The following is a 21,071-nucleotide window of genomic DNA, read 5'->3' on the forward strand; positions in this document are numbered from 1 at the left end:
TGAATGATCGTTCCCAACGATTTGGTCCGTTCAGAAGTTAACCGTGCGGGGACGAGCGGAAACAGCGTGCAAAATACATTAGCGCTGTAAACTGCTGACCAATGCACTTTTTGCATTGAAACGCACCGTGACCTAGCCCCCCACAGGTGAGCTCCGAAATAATTTCTCTAAATTGTGATGTTTACGACAAAAATAAGGTCGATAGGTAGATGACGGTGGAGGTAACTTGGTCGGCCTTAAAAATATTGTGGTTGGCCATGGTTAGCGTTGCCGTTGTTGTACACGAGATAGATGCTAATTTACAGCAATTACTTTTTGTACACAACTATTGAACTACTAACTAAAGCTGACTGAGTAAAAGGCTGAAAGTATCGTGTAGAAGCATAGCCCCACTTGTGTGGCCAAGGCTACATGTAGCTCGGCTAGCGGCCACACAAAAGAAGTGGGGCTAGAGTACACAGAACTTGGCCCAGAACTTACTTAGAAAAGTGACGGAACACGCACTACAGTCTACACAGGGTTTGCCCTAGAGTGTTTAGATAGTAACGATGCCAATGACCAATGTGGCTATTTGTAAATGTAATGCATGGATTTGTCTATTATTCACAGTACACACAAAGTTATCATAAATAAGTCAAAATAGAACGACTACTATATACTAGTACTACTACTACTACTAGTACTAGTACAGTAGTACTACTACCTAGGTAGGTATAGGCCCACGTACATGTAGTACAAGGCAATAGTAGTAGTAGAATGGAAGTAAGTATACAGTTCAGATCGGGCCCTGTACTCCTACTATGATGAGGTTTCGTTCTGTAGTCATGGTAGTGGAGACGATAATGGAACGAACCTCATAGAGTAGATATGTAGAGTAGGAGTAGAAGTAGGGCCCATCCATGTATCATTTTTTGACATTGGATCGTTTTGAGTGGAGGAATTGCATCCATCCCCCAGCACGTTGTCATGGGTCTTTTTTCTTTATTACAAATATTATTCAGATTAAAGTAAAGTTTACTTCAAACTAACAATAATTTTATAAATAGGTTTTGTTTTTAGTTTTTGAACTATAAAGTAATTTTTTAGGTTTAATTCTTTAGATAACTTTCCCTATGGCGCTACCACTTTTTTTACTCATTTTTACAAAAAAGGAAATCTCATTGAGGAAAATTAGATACTAACCACTACTTGTATTATTTCATATCAAATGAAAAAGTGTTGGCGCCATATGGAAACGTTTCCAATTTGTTGTAAAGGACTAATCTTCTAGAGCATATCCTTTTATTTCAAGCAGGTGCAGTGATGCTTTCAAGAGGACAGCATGCTGTGCTGCAGCAGTGCTTGATTCCAACCTGGACATCAAGGTCACAAAGTCTCAATCATCTCGTTAAAAGTCTCCACCAACTATCCAATCGGACTGCTTGCACTGGGTGCCGCAGAGACAGAATCTTGCAGCTTCGTCAAAACCCATGGAGTCGTAGAGTGGAGAATTACCTCAAAAATGCCAGAGGATTCTGCAGCACAAAGAATTGGACTCAAACATGCACGAAACAGCATCATCTTTTGCAGAGTAGAGAAGCTTTTCAAATTCAAGGCATCGTCCACAAGCCACTCAAGGCAGCAGTTTTTCTAAGACCTTTATCGTCGGAATCAGACCCCGGTCAGAGTGCCTCATTTAAAATTGACATTACTGAGGAAGGCTTGGTGGATGATGTGGCCAAAGAACTTGATGCTGAGGGGGCGGGTGAAATCAAAATTCCAAAGGGGAAAACTTTGCCTAGGAACGGCTCAAAGAGGAATGGCTCATTGACGGTAAACATTCTTTTGAACACCGAGAAGCTGGTTTTAGTGGGTTTTTTAATAACAACTTTATGTACAGTACAACAGCAGAATATGGCATTGCCATTCTCCTGAGGATGATCAGAGCATACTAATAGAAATGTCAAAATGTCAATCAATGGTTCTTTTCGTTGGTCTTAGGTTCGAACCCCACCTGAGTGATTTGCCTGTGGATTTTTTTTCCCCACAGAACTCTGGGAAAGTGCTGAGTACATAGTGCTTTATACATATCAGTGTGTCTGGGAAAAAAATGTTTGTGCTATTTATCCCCAATGCAAAAACTAACATTAGGTTTGGGTCGTTTTTTTTTTTTATCTGCAGGAATCCCTGGTAAGCGTTGGCAAACTTGTACCAGACAAGATTGTCAATCTCTTGGATGAAGAAGGGGAGTTGTTAGGTTCACTGCACCGTGCTGAGGCCATTAAACAAAGTCAGAAAACCGGCCTCAAACTTGTGTTGGTCAACTCAAAGACTAAGCCGTATCCAACATATAGGTACAGGGAAAACTTTGAGGAGTGAAGCTTAAGATAAAAATAATAATAATATTGAATATTTCTAGTGCACCATGTCTGTCAATGATGACACTCCTGGCGCAAAAACAAGAACTCTGCTACATGTATATATACAAAAACAACCAAAGTTCAAACATGTCAAAAGCTACGGTTTCCGATATATTTCTGTTTTGAGATGTTTCTTGAATTGAGAACAATTATCTGCCTTTCGGAGATGAAGTGGGACGCTGTTATGAGTTCAAATTAACCCAGGCAATACATGGATATGAGAAGAACTCTAAAGAGAACACTTGGATTAAAAAGTGGTTGACAAAAAAGCAAAACTAACCCCTTGACACCTTTGGCAATTGTCAAAGACCAGTGTTCCCACTTGTTGGTGTATCTCAACATATGCATAAAATAACAAACCTGTGAAAATTTGAACTCAATTGGTCATCGAAGTTGCAAAGGAATAATGGAAGAAAAAAAACCCTTGTCACACGAAGCTGTTCTTTCAGATGCTTGATTTCGAGACCTCAAAATCTAATTCTGAGGTCTCAAAATAAAATGCAAATATTTTAGTGAAAACTTACTTCTTTCTCGAAAACTACATTACTTCAGAGGGAGCTGTTTCTCACAAGGTTTTATCATAGATTTTGTACTTTCAACAGCTCTCCATTGCTTGTTACCAAGTAAGTTATTATGCTAAAAAGTATTGTTAGTAACTATCAATAGTGTCCACCGCCTTTAACCTAGGGAAAAAGCTTGTCAGCATGTGACAACATACCATGGGGTCGATGCAGCCAATAAGGTCCCTTGCTGCAGGGTTTTTAGTTAAGTTCTACTTTCCCTCAAAAACGAGACCTGACCAAATCCTTACTCATCTCTTCACATCAGATTAATGACGGGTAAACAACTCCACCAAGAGCAGATGGTACACAGAGAGAAAGCCAAAAACGCCAGTGCCCAAACACAGATCAAAGAGGTCCGATTGTCCGGTAACATAGAAAAACACGACCTGGAGGTCAAGCGAAAGCATCTGCAGGGCTGGCTGAAAGAAGGAGAGTCGCACGTCCACGTCAGAGTGACTGTGATGGGTGGAGGCAAGGGAGTGAAGAAGATCACTAAGGAACAACAGGTGGGTTAGGGTTCACAAAATATGGAAAATAATTTTGAAGGGAAAGAATTTATTTGTTTTTCGGACGAGTCCTTCCATTTGGTTTTCAGTTTTGTTCTGTTTTCAATAAATACACTCTGAAACCAAGCTTGGGAGCCAAGAAAGATTACTGGAATTTGTTTGGTCTAATGAAAAATGCACTGTGTAAGTTATTATTATTGTTAAAAATGTTTTGTACGTAGGATTTGAAACTTTGCATATTGGTGGAAGTATAACTAAGAGAGGTTTGCGGTAACAATATGTGAATATCTCTTTTGAGTAGTGTTGGTTCTGAAAAAAAAACGGTGGTTAACGGCCTCAACATTAAAACAATTTGTTTATTGTTACTTGTGTTTACTAGATGGCAGTTGTCCACCAGTTGATGAATGGCATTGAAGACCGAGTCACCTTTGCAAGCAAGCCAAGGGATATCGGCAGGGAGGGTATGAACCTCTCCGTGGTCCTCAGACCTATGTCAGCCAAGGAGAAGGCCAACAGAGTCAAGCAGAAGAATGCTGAGGAGAGCCTGAAGCAGGCAGCGGGAGACTCAAGGGAAGAGGCTAAAGTTCAGGATGAGAAAGTGGACAGTTGAACAATGTGGACACATTCGTTCCTGTTTCTGGTGTTTGTTAGGGTGTAGTGGTCAACAATAAATAATAAATACAACATTTTATAGAGCGCTATAATCAGATTGACAAAACAGATGGGTTTTAAGTAGCGATTTAAAAGTGTCCAATGAAGGAGCTGCTTGAATGTGGGTGGGTAGCTTGTTCCAAAGTGTTGGAGCTATGACTGAAAAGGCGCGATCACCATAGGGTCTCATGGTGTGGGGTCCCGGGGAAAGCTGGAAATGAGCGATTGAAGAAGAGCGAAGCCGTCGGGTAGCTGATGAAAGTGAAGAAGAACCAAGGGTTTTCGTTCAGATGAAATATTCACAAGATGAAATATTTACAGTTGTTTATTTTCGGAAAGACTTTCAAGGGTATTTGCATCTGTATTCAGATTTTTAAAAGTCTCCAATGTAAAATAAAAATCCTGGTTTTTTTGTTTAAATAAAATAAGTCGGGCTCTGTGATGTACTTATCTAGCACTGAGGATACTGTTCTCAAAAGCTCAATGGAATCTATAAGTCCAGGGGTTTATTAACAAAATGTGGAAAATCCTTAATTTATGGGGGTAAAAGAAATCAGAACTCAAGGATACCTGACAAACAACAGGCTCAGTTATTTGATAACATGCATGAATCATCAAATTGAATGTGTGAAGAAGCTTGTGAAGAGACCTGCACAATTTGACTAGGATAATTTTGTTCTTCCATTGGCAAAATATTTTTGAAATGTTTAGTATTCTATCTCGTCTGTTGGACAATAAAACTATAATAATATGACACCAAAGAGAACCACTTCGTGTATGTTCATTGTGTAATGGAATTATTTTCCTCATATACATTAGGTCAACAGTTTATCACCGAAAGTTAAATTTAAAACAACCTTACTTCTTCTGCTATAAAGACAATGGACACTATTGGTAATTGTCAAAGACCAGTCTTTTTACTTGGTGTATCTCAACATTTGCATAAAATAACAAACCTGTAATTTTTTTTAGCTCAATTGGTTGCTTAGTTGCGAGAAAATAATGAAAGAAAAAACACCCTTGTCACATGAAGTTGTGTGCTTGCAGATGCTTGATTTCACGACCTCAAAATCTAATTCTGAGGTCTCTCGCAATCAAATTACTTCTTTCTCGAAAACTATGTTACTTCAGAGGGAGCTGTTTCTCACAATGTTTTATACCATCAACAGCTCCCCATTACTTATTACCAAGTAAGGTTTTATGCTAATAATTATTTTGAGTAATTACCAATAGTGTCCACTGCCTTTAAAGTTACATCAATGTGAGCTATCGGCTGAAACTTGTGTTATCAACATGCCTGTTAGCTTTTTTGAGGTATAGTGGACACTATAGGAGTGCAGATTGGTTTGGGTGTCTACAGACAAATTTACCCGAACCAAATAGTGTCATAGTGTTGAGTCCACCATACCTCAAAATGGTCATTGGGCTTCATCGCTAGTCCCTTTTGAGGATTCCTTGCCATTTGCCAGAAAGATGTAAACAAATAAATACAACTTAAAACAAATCTCATTGAGCTCAGTGACTGTTACATTTAATCCAATGTATTTTTAGCCTGTTTTCAACAATACTGGATACAGTAATTATTATTAAAAATATTGGTCATACAGTAATTTATTATCAAAACCAAATAAAATATAGAAATATCTCATATTGTTTTTGCCGCACGACGATGTTACCAAAGAAAATTCAACTGGTTGTGTATTTTGTAAGGTTTGTCTGAGCACTGCATGCTTTGATTGCTCGATTAAACAATCGGGGCCCAATTTCATGGCTCTGCTTACTGCCGAATTATGCGTTTACAATCACGATTTCCCGCTTACCTGCAAGCGCCAAATTTCTGCACTAGCCTTGTAATCATAGAATGCCTAGTAACGTGGAGTACGCACTCCCAGAAGCCAAAATTTGCCGCTCACCCGTGAAATGCGTTTGCCGTAAGCACAGAATTCCCCACTTCCGTAAGCGCCAATTCTGTGCTTACGATAAGCAGAGCCATGAAATTGGGCCCTGCTGCATGCAATGATCCTATCCCCCTAGCCTTACACAATGTATGTAAAGCTTTTCATGTCTGCTGTTCACAGAGTCATTAGATATGAGCGTCCGATTTCAGATTTTTTTCAGAGCTCCATAATTCAAATCTTGCCTGTGACAAGCTACTATTCTCACCAGATTATCATTCCATAGGCGGCACACTATTTATGGCGGTAGGTCGGATATTCCTAAAGAAACTGTCGTTCTCGTTACATATTTCAGCTGTCAACATATCCTGCAGCCATGGAATATTTATCTTGTGAGATCAGTAGCTTCTTCTAGTTCTGTTGAGTAATGAAGTATACTCAATACCCATAAAGACAAGTGAGATAAAATAAAAAACAGTTAAATGCATGTTAAACTGTCTCAGGAAGTCTCCTCATTTTGATTCTGGTCTTTTAAAAACAGCTCTGTTCCAGTTAACATTTTGAGCTACACGACCTTGTGGATTGTTCCCACAAATTCGAGCCCTGAAGACTAAGGGTATAATCTTTGCAATCACTAAAATTCAGCTGTAGATCTTGGTCTTCTCAAAATCTGGGTCACAAATTTTTATTCCTATAGCATCTCAGAATGGGGTCCAATTTCATAGAGCTGCTTAAGAACAACAAAGTAGCTAAGTACAACAAAAGGATGCTAACGAAAAAATGGTTATCAGCTAAACTACCATGTCACAAGTTGTGACTGGTATCCTGCTTATTAATGCTTAACATTTTTTAGCAATATTTTCTGCTTGAAGCAACCCTATGAATTTGGGCCATGTGCTCTTCTGTAGTTCAATCATCTCCACCAGTGTTGTAGCCACGGTGGCCCGAATTTACAATTTTTAGCCCGGCACTCGGAACAAAATACATTGTGCCGCCAAGCACAGATTTCCCCCAGATTAGTTCAAAATAATGTCCACTGTGCATTGATTTGAGACACGATATTAGGTGTATCAAATGTCACCAAGAAAGAACACAGTCGATAAATGTCATTCAACTTATTGCATGGCCCCACGAAATGAACTGTTTGGAAACCTGGCATCATGCAGAAAGCTAGCAATTAATCAATGATGACCTTAGGCCTCATAGTTAAAAAAAAACATGAATAATTTTGTTGATCCGCTCGCCCTTGGTAGACTTCGAACAAATTTTAATTATATAGCCCACCATTAAAATTGGTCTAGCTACAACCCTGATCTTAACGTTGAGATGTACTCGTCCTATTTGGTTTTCTTTGCATCACTCATTGATCTCGTTCACTCTTTTTTTTTCGAAATAATCCCGGTTTTTATTTCACTTAGGTTTGATGGATTTAGTACCACTCTGCCGAACCAAACTTGCTTGACAAGGGGTGAGGAATCCTAGAAAATCCTGAACAATTCTGAAATGCACTGTGTGGCAGGATTCTGATGTCATAACAAATTTTGTAAGGCTCCGTCTAAACCAAAGACCCTTTTGTGTTGAGGGATTATACCCTCATTGGTTCTGCTCCTTTGAAGAATGTTCAACATCATTCCCAGTTGAAGACGTGTCCATCTCATTACCAAGTGTCTCTTCGTCTTCATCGTTCAGAATCGCCTGCCTCTCATCAATCGGCGATGTCTCCATGTCTTCTTGAACGGTGTCTTCAGTAGATGTCTCAGTGTTCTGGGCAGATGTCACAGTATTTTGGGTAGACATCTCAGTGTCTTGGGTAGAAATCTCAATTTCTTGGGCAGACGTTTCTGTGTTTTTGGTAGGCGTGTATTTGGCAGACGTCTCTGTGTTTTGGGCGGAGGTCCAAGTGTTTTGGGAAGCCATCTCAGTGAGTTGGGCAGATCTCTCAATGTGTTGGGCAGTCATCTCAGTGTCTTCGGTAGATATCTCAGTGTCTTGGGCAAACGTCTCTGTGTTTTTGGCAGATGTTTCTGTGTTCTGGGTCGACGTCTCAGTGTTTTGGGCAGAGGTCTCAGTGTCTTGGGTAGACGTCTCAATGTATTGGGCAATCAGTTCAGTGTGTTGAGAAGAGCTAGACATCTCAGTGTCTTGGGTACACATCTTAGTGTCTTGGGCAAACATCTCTGTGTTTTTGGCAGGCGTGTTTTTGGCAGGCGTTTTTTTGGTAGACATTTCTGTGATTTGGGCAGACATCTCAGTGTTTTTGGCTTTAATCTCAGTGTCTTGGGTAGGTTTTTCATCTGTAGTTCCACCATCATCTTTGTGAGATTCAATTTTGTATTTAGTTTGTCTTGGCCTTGTTAGTGTGGCTGAATCTGGGAAGCAGGAGAGTTTTGAGGCCAGACCTCTCTTCTTCCGGGGCTGAAAATAGGAAACAATTTTACAAAAAATCAAATATAATCCTGATTCCTAGATATTTGTACATTGTTCGCATTTGTGCAAAAAAAATTGTCTGTCTCCTTCAATTAATCCCGATTGAAAAATACAACTGTTTCGCAAGATACTGGTCGTCGAAGTTGCAAGATAATATTGAAAGAAAAACACCCTTGATTCTCAAACTCTAATTCTGAGGTCTCAAAATCAAATTCTTGGAAAATCACTTCTTTCTCGAAAACTACGTCACTTCATAGGGAGCCGTTTCTCACAAAGTTTTGTACTATCAACCTCTCCTTATTACTCGTTACCAAGTAAGGTTTTATGCTAACATTTATTTTGAGTAATAACCAATAGTGTCCACTGCATTTAAAGATATAACAATTACCTTGGGTGGTGGGCGTTTGTAGTCGGCATTATGCACCACTTGATGTTTAGACAGTGAGCATTTATGAATGAATGTTTTACTACAGCCGGGGTGATCGCAGGCATAGGGTCGTTCACCGTCGTGGTAGTTCCTGATGTGAAGCTCCAGATATGAAGCCTGTGGGAAAAACAAATCAGATGTCAGGCATGGAATATCTTCTTTGAGAGGGCAAGGTTATTGCAGGGAACATTCTGGAATGATACTTCAAGGCAGATGCTAAGATTTATCCTAACTAGAATAAAATATATTTCTCCAACCAAATGAAATACGAAGCGCCTGAAATCTTTTTTTCAAAACTTATATTTTCTCTGGCCATATGAAAAACGGAACGGCGGAAATCTGTTTTCAATAAAGTTTATTTTTAATTAAAAAAAAAATTTTCCCGGCCAGATAAAACGCAGAGCGCCGGAAAAAATCAGGGGAAAATTTGAAAAAGCCGGAACTACGGCAATAGCCAGAAAACTGGGATCCCTGAAACTAAGTTGTGGAGGTAGTGCTTTCTGCTCTACCAGCCAGGCTTTCTGATGGATGATACCATAATAATAATTGGGTCTCAGAATTCATCACTGCAATAACATTTCTTTCTGAAAATTTGAATATACTCAGCGCCTTGAGTACCTTGTTTGGTAGATACGTGCGCTATATAAGACTTTGATATTACTATTACCCAAGCCTACATCCGCATGGACTGTAAAAGGGGTAGCCCCATTTCAGCGCCAGGAGTAGGTGGCAACGACCCCTGGCAAAAATAAATTGTAGCCCACACCTTGAAGTGGCCTCCAGGCCTTGTGTGTCTGGCGACTTGCATAATTTTCTTTTTTAAATAACAAAAAAACTGTGTGTTTGATTACCAGTACTGGTAAGCAATTATTGTCTCCTAAGATAAAAATTATTTTCATGATATTTTTTTTTTTACTAATTTCTCAAAACCAACAGCACCTCAGCAAGTAATATTTTAATCATTCTCTTTAGAATCGTTGGAGGCGGCATTTACCTTGAGGTATGATCGGTCACAGTTCTCTCTCGGACAGGTCAGAACTTCCTTAATCTGCTCATGGGATTTTACATGGGCACGAAGCTGTGGATACAAATTCAATTCGATTAAATCAACATTCATGAATACCCCAGACAGTTTCTCTACTAAAGACCAGCTGGAGCTGTTTATAACAAGCTGGCTTCCACGTGTCGGGCGTGCCACATTATCACGCGGAACGCAATTCATAGCTATAGTAACAGTGCGTAATCTAAGCGTGCGCGTAATCTAATTGCGCACATACACACAACCCACGCGCATCAAACAGATTCTTCACAAAGTTTTGGAAAAAATATTTCAAACCTCATGTATGCGCCGTAGCACCCTGTAAACCCTTACAAAGTGCTAAATGATTGGTTCTCAGGATTCATCACTGCAATAACCTTTCTGAAAGTTTGTATATACTCAGAACCTTGAACACCTTGTTTGGTAGATACGTGCGCTATATAAGACTCTGATATTATTATTATTATTATCATCCTGGTAAAACTTCACAGAGTATAGGAGTATATTCATACCTTGTGCTTCTTGTAGTAGACCTTCCCACATGTTTCACACTTAAATTCTGAGAAAGAAGAAAAAGAAGAGACATGATTTTTGTTTTTCCTCATAATAAAGCTCCATAAAAACTTTAACAAGTAAATAATAACTAGTCTGTAGACAAAATCATAACAAAGCAAATCTGATTGCAGCCGAAGGCTAAATTAAATGAAATTTTCATTATTAAAATCTACACTTTTAAGTGCCAAAGCAAGAAACACAAATATTCAAAAATACATAATAAAATAATACAATCGGCCTGTTAGATAATGCAAAATTTGTTAAATAAATTTGGGAGACGAAACAGTCAAAATAAATACACCTAAAAAAGTTATGCAATTAATAAAATAAGAGCAATATAAAATAAAAACCAAACAACTTGTTAAGCATTTAAAATACCAATGCACACAAATATTGAAAAAGTTTCAAGCATATCATAATCAAACTCAAAACATGTAAATTTACTGTATTGCAAATAATACACGAAGCTCACAGTCAATATATCAAATATAAGGCAAAATGTACACAAAAAGAAATTTAAACTGGCAAAATGACTAGCCATTTGAATACATGTATTATAAAACCAGACAATTATTCAAAATAATTATTAGCATAAAATAATTACATGGTAACGAGCAATGGAGAGCTGTTGTTAGTAGTTGTTAACTGTTGTACGGCTCCCACTGAGGTAAAGTAGCTTTTGAGAAAGAGGTAAATCCTCACTTGAATATTAAAATACTTCAGTCCTGAAACCTTTTTAAGGCATCCGAAAGCACACAAATTTGTGCAACAAGGGTGATTTTTTCTTTCATTATTCTCTTTCAACTTCGATGAATTTTTTTTTCGTCTGTTTTGTTATTTTTTGCATGTTGGGATCCTCCTAGTTAGCTTTTTGCAAAGTAGCCCATCAGGCTTAAACACTGCATTTTGCTTGCCCCAGAAAAATATGTATATATATATACCTGTCATATGCTCAACAGAGAGATGTTTCCGCAGCCCACTCCATGTAGTAAAGTGAATATTACAACCTTCCTTGTCACATGTGTAACCTGGGTGGACGAAGTTTGTAATGGTCAATAATTTGGATAAATCACAATACCTGTTAATACATGTAAACATGTACATGTATGTTAATTCTGCATCAGGGATAAAGAATATATTATTGGGGTTATGCCCTTGCACCTAGTACACAAGACACACCGTATAAAGTAAAAAACACGTACTACAATACCTTGCAGTAACAGTTAAAAGCACTTCACGTGTTTGTAACAAATTCAATCGCTACCCACTGTTTTCATACAGAACTGCAAGTAAATTGAGTGTTATGAAGTATGATCTGGTGTCTATACAATGCCTTCCTTAAAAGACCTGTGTGGAGAAGCGACCCCTATGAGGGAAGTATACATTTGTACTGGAATATTTCAAAGAGCACCAATGCAACGACAAGAGGGCATGAGGGAAATTTAAAATGTCGGGCCAGGCATTCTACTTGTCAACAATCCACACTCTCTCAATCTGTCAGTAAGTTAATTCAATTCAATTCTTTATTGTGTTTAAAAAGACCCTAAATGAAAAATGTACATGTCTAAGATTGATAAAAGATCAGAAACAGTACAATAAAACTGTTAAACATATCAAGATATAAAAAAAAAAGGCATTTGGATAACATTGACATTAAACAGGGCAGTAAAACAAATAGAAATCCTCACCTTTGTGTATTTTCATATGGCTTTTTAACTTGCTGGGAAGCACGAAACTGGCCTCACAACCTTCATGTTCACATCTATAAAGACAGAGGAGAAAAAACACAGTTGAAATTTAAACCGAGAGAGTAGCAAAAACCTATTCTAGAAACAAAAAGCCTTGCAGTCAAGCCTTGCAGTCAATTGCCAATACACACATGGCTCAAATTTGTTTATTTATTGGTATATTATTATTATTATTTATCATTATTATTATTATTATTATTATTATTATTATTATGTATAACAAAATGACCAGAAGGAGAAGTGGAAAGGGTCAAAGTACATCTTAAAAATAGCAACAATAACATATTAAAATGCAATGAAGTGTAAAAAGTACAAAATTTACAAAACACTACATAACAAAATTACATTTATTTCAGCAATTATGAAATGACAAATTACAAATCTCACTAGTTCAATGGCAAAATGCAAAGAGGGGGATCAACAAAACGACAGGACTTGTAGCTCAGAATCTTCAGTGGACTGTGATTTTATTACAAGACTAGAATCAAGATGTGTGCGCCTTGAGCACCTCATTTTTGTGGATTTTGGCGCCCTTTCTTTCATATTATTCTTATTATTAAAATTCGAACAGACTACACGTATAATCAAATTAGTGCACATATATATGTGTAGTCCACATACAAGAACCCAGTTGCATTTACATGAACCACTAAGAGAAGGGGTCTGCCCCGGTGTTTCTGGCAGTGGCTGCTGAATGCGCCGCAGCACCTTGTAACCCCTCAAAAAGTGTTCCATAAATTGTCTCATAATTAACTTTGGTTTTTACCCGTACACCGATGTATGTTAGCACTGTTTACTCAGTACTTTCCCGCGTCCTGTGAACAAATACCACAGGCATGTGAACAATTTCACAGGACTCGGGACAGTACAGTGCTAACACACATCGGTGTATGGGTAAAAACCAAAATTAATATTCTTTATCCCCGATGCAAATTTAACATCTCTTACGTCTCATAATTAAAAAACTTTAAACCCTGTCTGAAAATACATTCAATATAATGATAAGCGCATCAAGATGCCTGTCTGGTAGTTCTTTATCACACCCCTAAGGCCTATCAAAGCACTCGCTATTTTATCCTGCAAAGTATGTGGAGCTACGTTTTGAAGGATGAGACATACCTTTATAGCAATAGGTAAAGTTTACGAGGTGCTGTGGGGCAAAATGCAGGCAATCAGACACTTGGTAATTGTCATAGACCAGTCTTCTCACTTGGTGTATCTCAACATATGGATAAAATAACTAACCTGTGAAAATTTGAGCTCAATTTGTCATCGAAGTTGCGAGATAATAATGAAAAAAAAAACACCCTTGTCACATGAAGTTGTGTGCTTTCAGATGCTTGATTTCGAGACCTCAAAATCTAATTCTGACGCCTCTGAGGTCTCCCCATTACTCGTTACCAAGTAAGGTTTCATGCTACTAATTATTTTGAGTAATTACCAATAGTGTCCACTGCCTTTAAATAAAGCACAATATAAAAACTAGTTATTTTTATAATATATTTACCTGAATGGTTTGATGTTGGTGTGAAGGTAGCTGTGCACTGTGAGATGCTGACGCTTCTTAAAGGTTTTCTCACATCCTTCATGATTGCACTGAAGAGAAAATCAGAACTCAGTATCCATAAGAATTGTCCTGAGAATTTTTCTTATCGACTGAGTGAGGCCACCTTACTCCACAGTCGTAGAACTATTGTCATGTTGAGACTTAAAGGATTTGGGTACTTTTTCAAAATGTCCGTAGATTTACATTAAACTTACACAGTTTGAAGATAATGATAGTAGAAAGCTTCCCTGAAAATATTACGTGCTGAGGTATTGTAGTTTTTGAGAAATGAGTAAAACAATGTCATAAAAATACGTTTGTAAATGTTTAAAATAATTTTCGTCTCATGAGACGAAAATTATTTTCATGACATTTGTTTAACTCATTTCCCAAAAACTACAGCACCTCAGCACGTAATATTTTCAGGGAAGCTTTCTACTATCATTATCTTCAAACTGTGTAAGTTTAGTGTAAATCTGTGGACATTGTGTTTTTTGTCCTACAAAAGTTACATAGACCCTTTAAGTGAAGAAGAATTGAACTCTGGTAAACAGTTAAGCGTGAGTGTTACCCTAGGATTGCGTGTGGTGCGTTTTACAAGAAATAAGAGTGAGCCCTTGGAATGACAGATGATATGGGCCGCTAGCTGGTATGTAAACAACTATTGGGGAATTCTAAAGATAGTGGGAAAATTGTCCTTACACTAATCACAGTCCGCTTACTTGTGGAGTAAAAAATTTGGTTCTGCAAAATGACGGACAGTGTTAGTTCACAAAGTAAAAAAAACCACAATTTTGAGGGACATTCGTGTGAATCAGTTATCACCATTTAAGACTTTACTGTTAAATCTTTGGTTTATTTGTATCCAAACTAAAAATCACAATGGCGTTGGTCTAAATGCACATGACCTATGACATAATGGAAGTTAGACTAGCGCTGTAGTCTCTTGTCAACACAACATTTACCTACCTTAAATACTCTCTCGCGATGGATTCTGCGGATGTGTTTCTTTAGAGTATCAACTATGCTGAATGTTTTGTTACAGCCATCCTCCATACACCTGGGCGCGAGATAAAAGAATAGAGAGTTAGAATAATCATGTCTTAAGAAAGGGTCTATGTACTTTTTTTTCTATACACAAAACACAATGTCCACAGATTTACATTACCGGTAAACTTGCACAGTTTAAAGAAAATGATAGTAGAAAGCTTCCCTTGAAATGTTACTTACTGAGGTGCTGTAGGTTTTGAGAAATGAGTAAAACAATGTCACAAAAATGTCACAGTAATAACCAGTTATGGTACATGTATGTTATGGTACAATATCATAACTGGTTGGTACGTTTTTACATGCTAAAATAATTTTCGTCTCACCGAGACGAATATTATTTTGTGACTTATTTTACTCACTTCTCAAAAACTACAGCACTTCAGTAAGTAACATTTGAAGGGAAGCTTTCTTCTTTGATTATCTTCAAACCGTGTAAGTTTATTGTACATGTAAATCTGTGGACTTTTTGAAAAAGTACCCGAATGCTTTAATGTGGCCATTGCTCATACAGCATGACAAATGACAAACTACTAGATATAACCAATAATTTGTCAGTTTGTGTGTAATATTTTAAAAAGTGAGATTTGTTTACAAAGTTACAATTTTTGGAGAATCCCATTTGATCAGTAGATACAAGTCAGTGCTTGAAATTAACACTGGAAATGAACACAGGGCCTGCCTGAGACCAGTGATTTTAGTGTCGGGCCAGTAAACTCATTACTGGGCAAGCCTGATGGTCTTGTGTTTTTAAATTGATTATTAAAAGCATATAAGGCAATAATAATAGGCTAAATCATCTTGTAATATTTTTTTTTCAATAATAATAATTTGGGGGATAATCAACCTTACTCGCAGCTAAGAGCTGAATTGCGAAGGACGCGGCTACAACGTGTTCGAGAAGCAGGCATGCAAGGGCGCCTCTTGCTGCCAGCCACATCAACCCATTATGACCACGGAGCACAGCCAAGATCAAAAGTGTTTGATTTTTCCCGAGGGAGGAAAACCGGATGGTCTGGAAAACCCTCGTGGCACAGCAGAGAACCAACGCACAACTTAATGGGAATCGAACCGGGGTCATCTTGGTGAGAGACGAGCGCTTTACGCACAAGCCAACCATGCCACCCCGGTAAAGGTAGAATACGAGTCTGATCCAGTTGTCTTTCAATTCTTTTCAGTATCAGAGTACTGCACAAGAAGCCAAAACAGATAAATTCTTGTCCACTAACAATTTTGAGCTACGTACAAGCCCTATGGTCTTGTGTATATTTCCCCAATGCAGTACATGTCATGGTTAAAGCCCTGTATAGAACTTTATCACGTTGTCACCATTTTGGTCATGTGTTCCCTGTTTCCATTAACAGTAAAGAATACTAACATTCATTATGCGCATGGCACCAGACTACATGTATTATTTCGTCCAGCCTCAGTTTGGTTACAATGAGTTGGAACGAAACAAAATTAAGATGGCCACACCATGATAAAGGTCTATTGAGGGCTTTTTAAGTAAGTCTTTGTAACTCTGTAACTCACACAAAATCTTTCTTGTCGGAATGTGTTGACAAGTGTCTTTGAAGGTGGCCTTGCCGTGTGTAGTTCTTGGTACAGCCTTCATGGGTGCATATAAACTCTCTCTGTCAAAAATAATTTTGAACACTATTAAAGGCAGTGGACACTATTGGTAATTACTCAAAATAATTATTAGCATAAAACCTTACTTGGTAAGGAGTAATGGGGAGCTGCTGATTGCATAAAATTGTGAGAAACGTCTCCCTCTGAAGTAACGTAATTTTTGAGAGAGAAGTAATTTTCCACAAATTTGATTTCAAGACCTCAGAATTAGATTTGAGGTCTCGAAACCAACCATCTGAAAGCACTTTCATATGTATTACCTCGCAACTTCGACGACCAACTCAGCTCAAATTGTCAGGTGTGTTATTTTATGCATATTACATGTAGCTTAGATGTATCCACCAAGTGAGAAGACTGGTCTTTGAAAATTACCAATAGTGTCTTTAAAGGCACAGTCATCATTTTGTTTTTGTCAAAGTCAATCATGGAGGAAGGAAGAGAAGGAGCTCGAACGACCCGCAAAACCGCAGAGTAACAAAAGAATACCCTGACAATGCCCCTGTCTGACCAGTGGAAAAAGATAGGAGACCTCCAGCTGGACGGCCGATTAACGAGCAGGATTAGATCTCTTTGTACAGAAGGTGTGGTACCGCCAGACTGCGCCGTTGCCTTCGTGCTAAGTTGAATAATTGGAGACAAGAATTGTGAACATACACGTTTCCATTTACCGTTTGTGGTGTTTCACGGAAACATCATGGCATATTTTTACATTTTTTGTGACTTTCGCTAGCTAGCGGTGGTTCAAAACTTGGGTACTAGCACACGAGGGTGGTTGGTATTCAATTGTGTTTTTTCAAATTTGGGGGGGTGGAAGTGTACACAATTTTTATTGTTTTTTCTGTATTACATCCATACGTCATACGACACCATAGTTGAGTGAAGAACCAAGTGCGCACGCGCCAACTCACATATGCCCAGTTGCCCATTGTTTGTATAAGGTATGTGGGTGATTACGAGGTGTCGTTAAACTTTTGAAGTCCCTTCTTCGAACTCCTTCTCTTCCTTCCTCCATGAGTCAATGCATAGGCAAGAAAGACACAATAAAAGTAATATTTTATAATGTCAGTCGAATACAGTGAAAACTTAGAACTTGCTAAGAAAAACAGTGTCTCTGGCCATTTTTCAACAAGTTGCTGCAGGAAATATTTTCAGCAAAAAATACAAAATGAGTTGAGTTCCTTCCGAATTAAATGAAGAAAGAAAGTAAACAAAATTAAATACATTTCTTAATTAACATTGTTTTTACTTGAAGAGGCTAGAAATAAGACTCCCCAATTAATTCAATATATATTGATTGGAGTATTTAAATAAACAAATAAAAATAATATTGATTAGGTTTAAAATATAAATTTGAAAAAAATATACATATAGAAAGTTGAGTAAAAATCTGAGTGATATACACTTTTTACAGCAGTTAACTTTTCAACAAGAACAAGCGCTGTACACGCGGCCGAACTGACGAGCCGCGACTGAGTTGGACTAAACCATTTTGTAGAAGGGGTGTTACGCGGCAGCGCACTGTCCGTTTACGATGCCCGCCGTTCATGCATATAGCACACACGCACTGCCGCGTAACACCCTTTTTACAGAATGGTTTAGTCCAACTCCGTTGTGGCTCGGCAGTTTGGCAAGCAAGTAGGCTGGTGCCGCGTGTACAGCGCTTGGTGACCAATTGACCAAAAAATAAAGCGTTGAGCATATTGAGAAGTCAAAAAACGTGTGATGCGGCAGAAAAACAACAGTGAGTACCGAGCAGAAAACTAAATTTTTTGAAGATGTTTTTTTAATTTAACTCAACAAACAGGCCATACAAGCACCATGAATGTATATTGAGTGTGATGGGAAAGTTTCGTGTGTGGAGTACAAAGGAAATGTTAGTAAATGATGGCGAACGGTCGTAAAACTTTCATCTATCAACGGCGATTTTAAAAACGTATAGCGTTAACTTAAGGAGGTCCAAAATATTAGACCCACCTATAAGGCTCACGGGGAGCCTTATAATTATATAGTTTCTAGAACTTAGAAGTAGCTCATCAGTAGCTGTAGCTCCATGACCATGATGCCGTAACCCATGGCCCATATTTCATAATAAAGACTAACAATTATATTAGCAATATTTTTATAATTTTATAAATAATTAAACTTTAAAAAGCACACAACTTGCTAGTCGGAAAACTTAACCCTCCTGCTGTCGGCAGGAGGGTTACGTTAATCGCAACTAACAACTTGCTTAATTAATTAATCAAGCAGTATTTTCTGCTAACTAAATCTAAACAATTGAAATTGGGCCCATACAGTGAACAGTCCTTCCTACTCCTCTAGAATTATATGATATTCGTTTCGCGTTCGTCTATCGTCTGCTTCAGTTTCCAGCTAGTAGTACTAGTAGTAGTAATTAACAAATAATAATAAATAATTTCTGTCGGAAATAGACCCCTATGGGTTGCACGCTGTACTTACTTTACCATCGTGTTTTGCGAGATGTTCGCGTAGTTGCCATTTCTTCTTAAATGACCCCTCACAGCCTTGTAAAGTACACTGAAAAATCTTCATGGTACCTACAAATAGCACGAGTATCAGTATTTACACAGGATAAATAATGACAAATATGCCTTCTTATTTAAACGTTCACATGCAGGGATACAATTTTGCAAAATTTTGCTGTCAAACATTTCGCTTCGACGATCGTGCACTTGTGTGAGAGAGAATAGACAGCAAATCTCCGTGTAATGAGTGAGAGGTCAAAGGTACATTTGTAAGGATCCGTACATTCGGTCAGGCTGGTGGCGCCCTTCACGAGCCTCAAAGTTAAGACATCAGATTTTCAGGCTTCGGGTGTCTTGAGCTCCATGATACTTTTCTGCTACCTCACCTGAAAAACAGATTTTACTCTCTTTTTACGGTCCTTGAAAGCAAAAAAGCGAATGGACACTTTCGGCCGCCTAAGTAAAATTTGTTTTTCCGGTATCTTAAAGGAGAATAAAAAGGAGATGGCCACTATTCGGCCGCTAGAAAGCAAAGTTACATTTGTACAAAACGTTCGATCTGCCTTTCTCAATATTCGGATTAAAGCAGATGGCCACTTTTTGTTTGCCAGCATAAAAGGAGATTAAGTAAAACCTGCTTTTCTGGTAACATAAAGTAGAACAGTAGATCTACTTTTCTGCTATTATTTCTATAACCAGAAAAAGCAGATGGCCACTTTTCGTCCTCATCATACGTGATTTGTTCTCAGGCAGGAGGTACACATGTATATGATACAAGTATTGGGCAGAAGCCTACGACAGCTTTCGATAGTACGAAGTATTTTTGAAAAACATTTTACCTCAAAGCTATGTGGTTTTGTAAAAAGGCATGTTTCATCATGCTCAAAAGTTTAAACCTGATTTTCCATTTTTTTGATTTATGGACTTCTTATTATTTGTTTCGCTTAGCTTGTTAATTAAAATTACGTTACGGTTTAATGGTGATTAACTTGGTTATTTGCGTGTATAATAATTCTTTATTATCTAATTTTTGTTTGGGGCTAAATCAAAAAGCTAAACATTGTTTTGATGTATTAAAATACTTATTTTTCTGCCAGTTTTGTGCGCATTTCCCAAGCCAATTAGGACCAACATTAAAGCCTCAATTTATCCAGTCGCCTCAAAAGTTCAAGCTCAAAACCCCTTGTTCGAATATTGTTATTATAATAATTTACACATTCTATTATTGGACGACCCCCAATATAATAGTTATTATTCAAAAGTAACTGTGGTTTAAAAAAAATGATAATAAAACTGTTTTGTGCATTCTCTCTCTCAGTAAAGTGAACATCTTAGTAAAGTAATCATGCTTCTGCAATATGTTGTTTTAAACTTTGTATAAAAAAGGGTTTAAAAAGTACTCTTGTAGTTTTTCTTTAAAAAAACCACTCATTTCCAATGGGCGTTTAGGAGCAGCTGTGATACAAAACTTTAAAAGTCATTGACAAAATTAACGTTCAACTTTAAAACGTTTGTTTATTTGATTATTCCATCAAATGCAATTCAATGCACAAAACTTACAGAATGGGAATTCAATCATACTTCCTTCACCTGCAATTTTGTTTAACATATGACAACAATTGAGCCACAATAAATGAATGTTTTCAGCAAATTTACTCTGGAATAGTTAAACCTAAATTATATTGCACATTATAAACAGTATACATAAAATGTAAAATAGCCATCACCAATTACAAAAAAACAAACCCATAATGTTATATACAGTAAAGTAGAATGAAAAGTAACAAATATTTTACAATTCTTAACAAAGAGCATTTGAGACCCACTTAAAATCTCTACTAGTCATACTTTTGTAGGAATGCAATTTTACTTTCTAAAACTGTATAGCTTTGTCATGCCAAATTTGACAAAATGACATTTTAAATTGTCTAATTTATAAAATAAACAAGTACTTACCATAAACCGCTTATGTTTGTAACTAAATTTAAGTGTGGGTGGTGGTTCTCGCAGGTTTGAAATAAATACCTAACATTTATTATCCATAAAAACCACTAAATTTTGAGCACAGCCATGACAGCTTTAGACCACAGCGGATACAAACAGCTTGTACCAAATTTCCAATGCGTCCATTCAGGGTCGCATTGGACATT

At 37.6% G+C, this 21,071-nt stretch overlaps 2 protein-coding genes across 4 annotated transcripts; one reads left to right on the top strand and one right to left on the bottom strand.

Moving 5' to 3' along the window:
* The first annotated feature begins 84 nt into the window (after positions 1-84).
* On the top strand, positions 85-4,880 carry LOC117294062 (translation initiation factor IF-3, mitochondrial-like). Of its 2 annotated transcripts, none has more exons than XM_033776577.1 (5): positions 85-146; positions 1,295-1,812; positions 2,161-2,333; positions 3,228-3,468; positions 3,848-4,880. In XM_033776577.1, exons 2-5 carry the CDS (start codon positions 1,303-1,305, stop codon positions 4,076-4,078), a joined length of 1,155 nt encoding a protein of 384 aa, XP_033632468.1. In that variant the 5' UTR covers positions 85-146; positions 1,295-1,302; the 3' UTR covers positions 4,079-4,880. The 2 variants fall into 2 exon arrangements, with proteins under 2 accessions (XP_033632468.1, XP_033632469.1); XM_033776578.1 differs by having other exon boundaries at positions 105-146; positions 1,292-1,812.
* A 2,336-nt stretch (positions 4,881-7,216) lies between these two features.
* Positions 7,217-19,142, bottom strand: LOC117293817 (transcription factor IIIA-like). 2 transcript variants are annotated; one of them, XM_033776268.1, is made up of 10 exons: positions 18,896-19,142; positions 16,337-16,437; positions 14,726-14,816; positions 13,718-13,806; positions 12,151-12,224; positions 11,404-11,490; positions 10,420-10,466; positions 9,863-9,946; positions 8,830-8,985; positions 7,217-8,429 (listed from the first exon to the last, which is right to left on the bottom strand). In XM_033776268.1, exons 1-10 carry the CDS (start codon positions 18,986-18,988, stop codon positions 7,608-7,610), a joined length of 1,644 nt encoding a protein of 547 aa, XP_033632159.1. In that variant the 5' UTR covers positions 18,989-19,142; the 3' UTR covers positions 7,217-7,607. The 2 variants fall into 2 exon arrangements, with proteins under 2 accessions (XP_033632159.1, XP_033632160.1); XM_033776269.1 differs by lacking the exon at positions 16,337-16,437 and having other exon boundaries at positions 18,896-18,946.
* Between the last annotated feature and the right edge of the window lie 1,929 nt (positions 19,143-21,071).

The sequence above is a fragment of the Asterias rubens genome, chromosome 8 (assembly GCF_902459465.1).
Source record: "Asterias rubens chromosome 8, eAstRub1.3, whole genome shotgun sequence".
Classification (NCBI taxonomy): domain Eukaryota; kingdom Metazoa; phylum Echinodermata; class Asteroidea; order Forcipulatida; family Asteriidae; genus Asterias; species Asterias rubens.

Coding starts and splice junctions, on each gene's coding strand:
- LOC117293817 (XM_033776268.1), bottom strand. CDS start 18,988: ATGAAGATTTTTCAGTGTACTTTACAAGGCTGTGAGGGGTCATTTAAG. Junction 13,807..14,725: donor ATCGCGAGAGAGTATTTAAG/GTAGGTAAATGT, acceptor TTTTCTCTTCAG/TGCAATCATGAAGGATGTGA. Junction 9,947..10,419: donor TCTACTACAAGAAGCACAAG/GTATGAATATAC, acceptor TTGTATCCACAG/CTTCGTGCCCATGTAAAATC.
- LOC117294062 (XM_033776577.1), top strand. CDS start 1,303: ATGCTTTCAAGAGGACAGCATGCTGTGCTGCAGCAGTGCTTGATTCCA. Junction 2,334..3,227: donor AAGCCGTATCCAACATATAG/GTACAGGGAAAA, acceptor TCTTCACATCAG/ATTAATGACGGGTAAACAAC. Junction 3,469..3,847: donor AGATCACTAAGGAACAACAG/GTGGGTTAGGGT, acceptor TGTGTTTACTAG/ATGGCAGTTGTCCACCAGTT.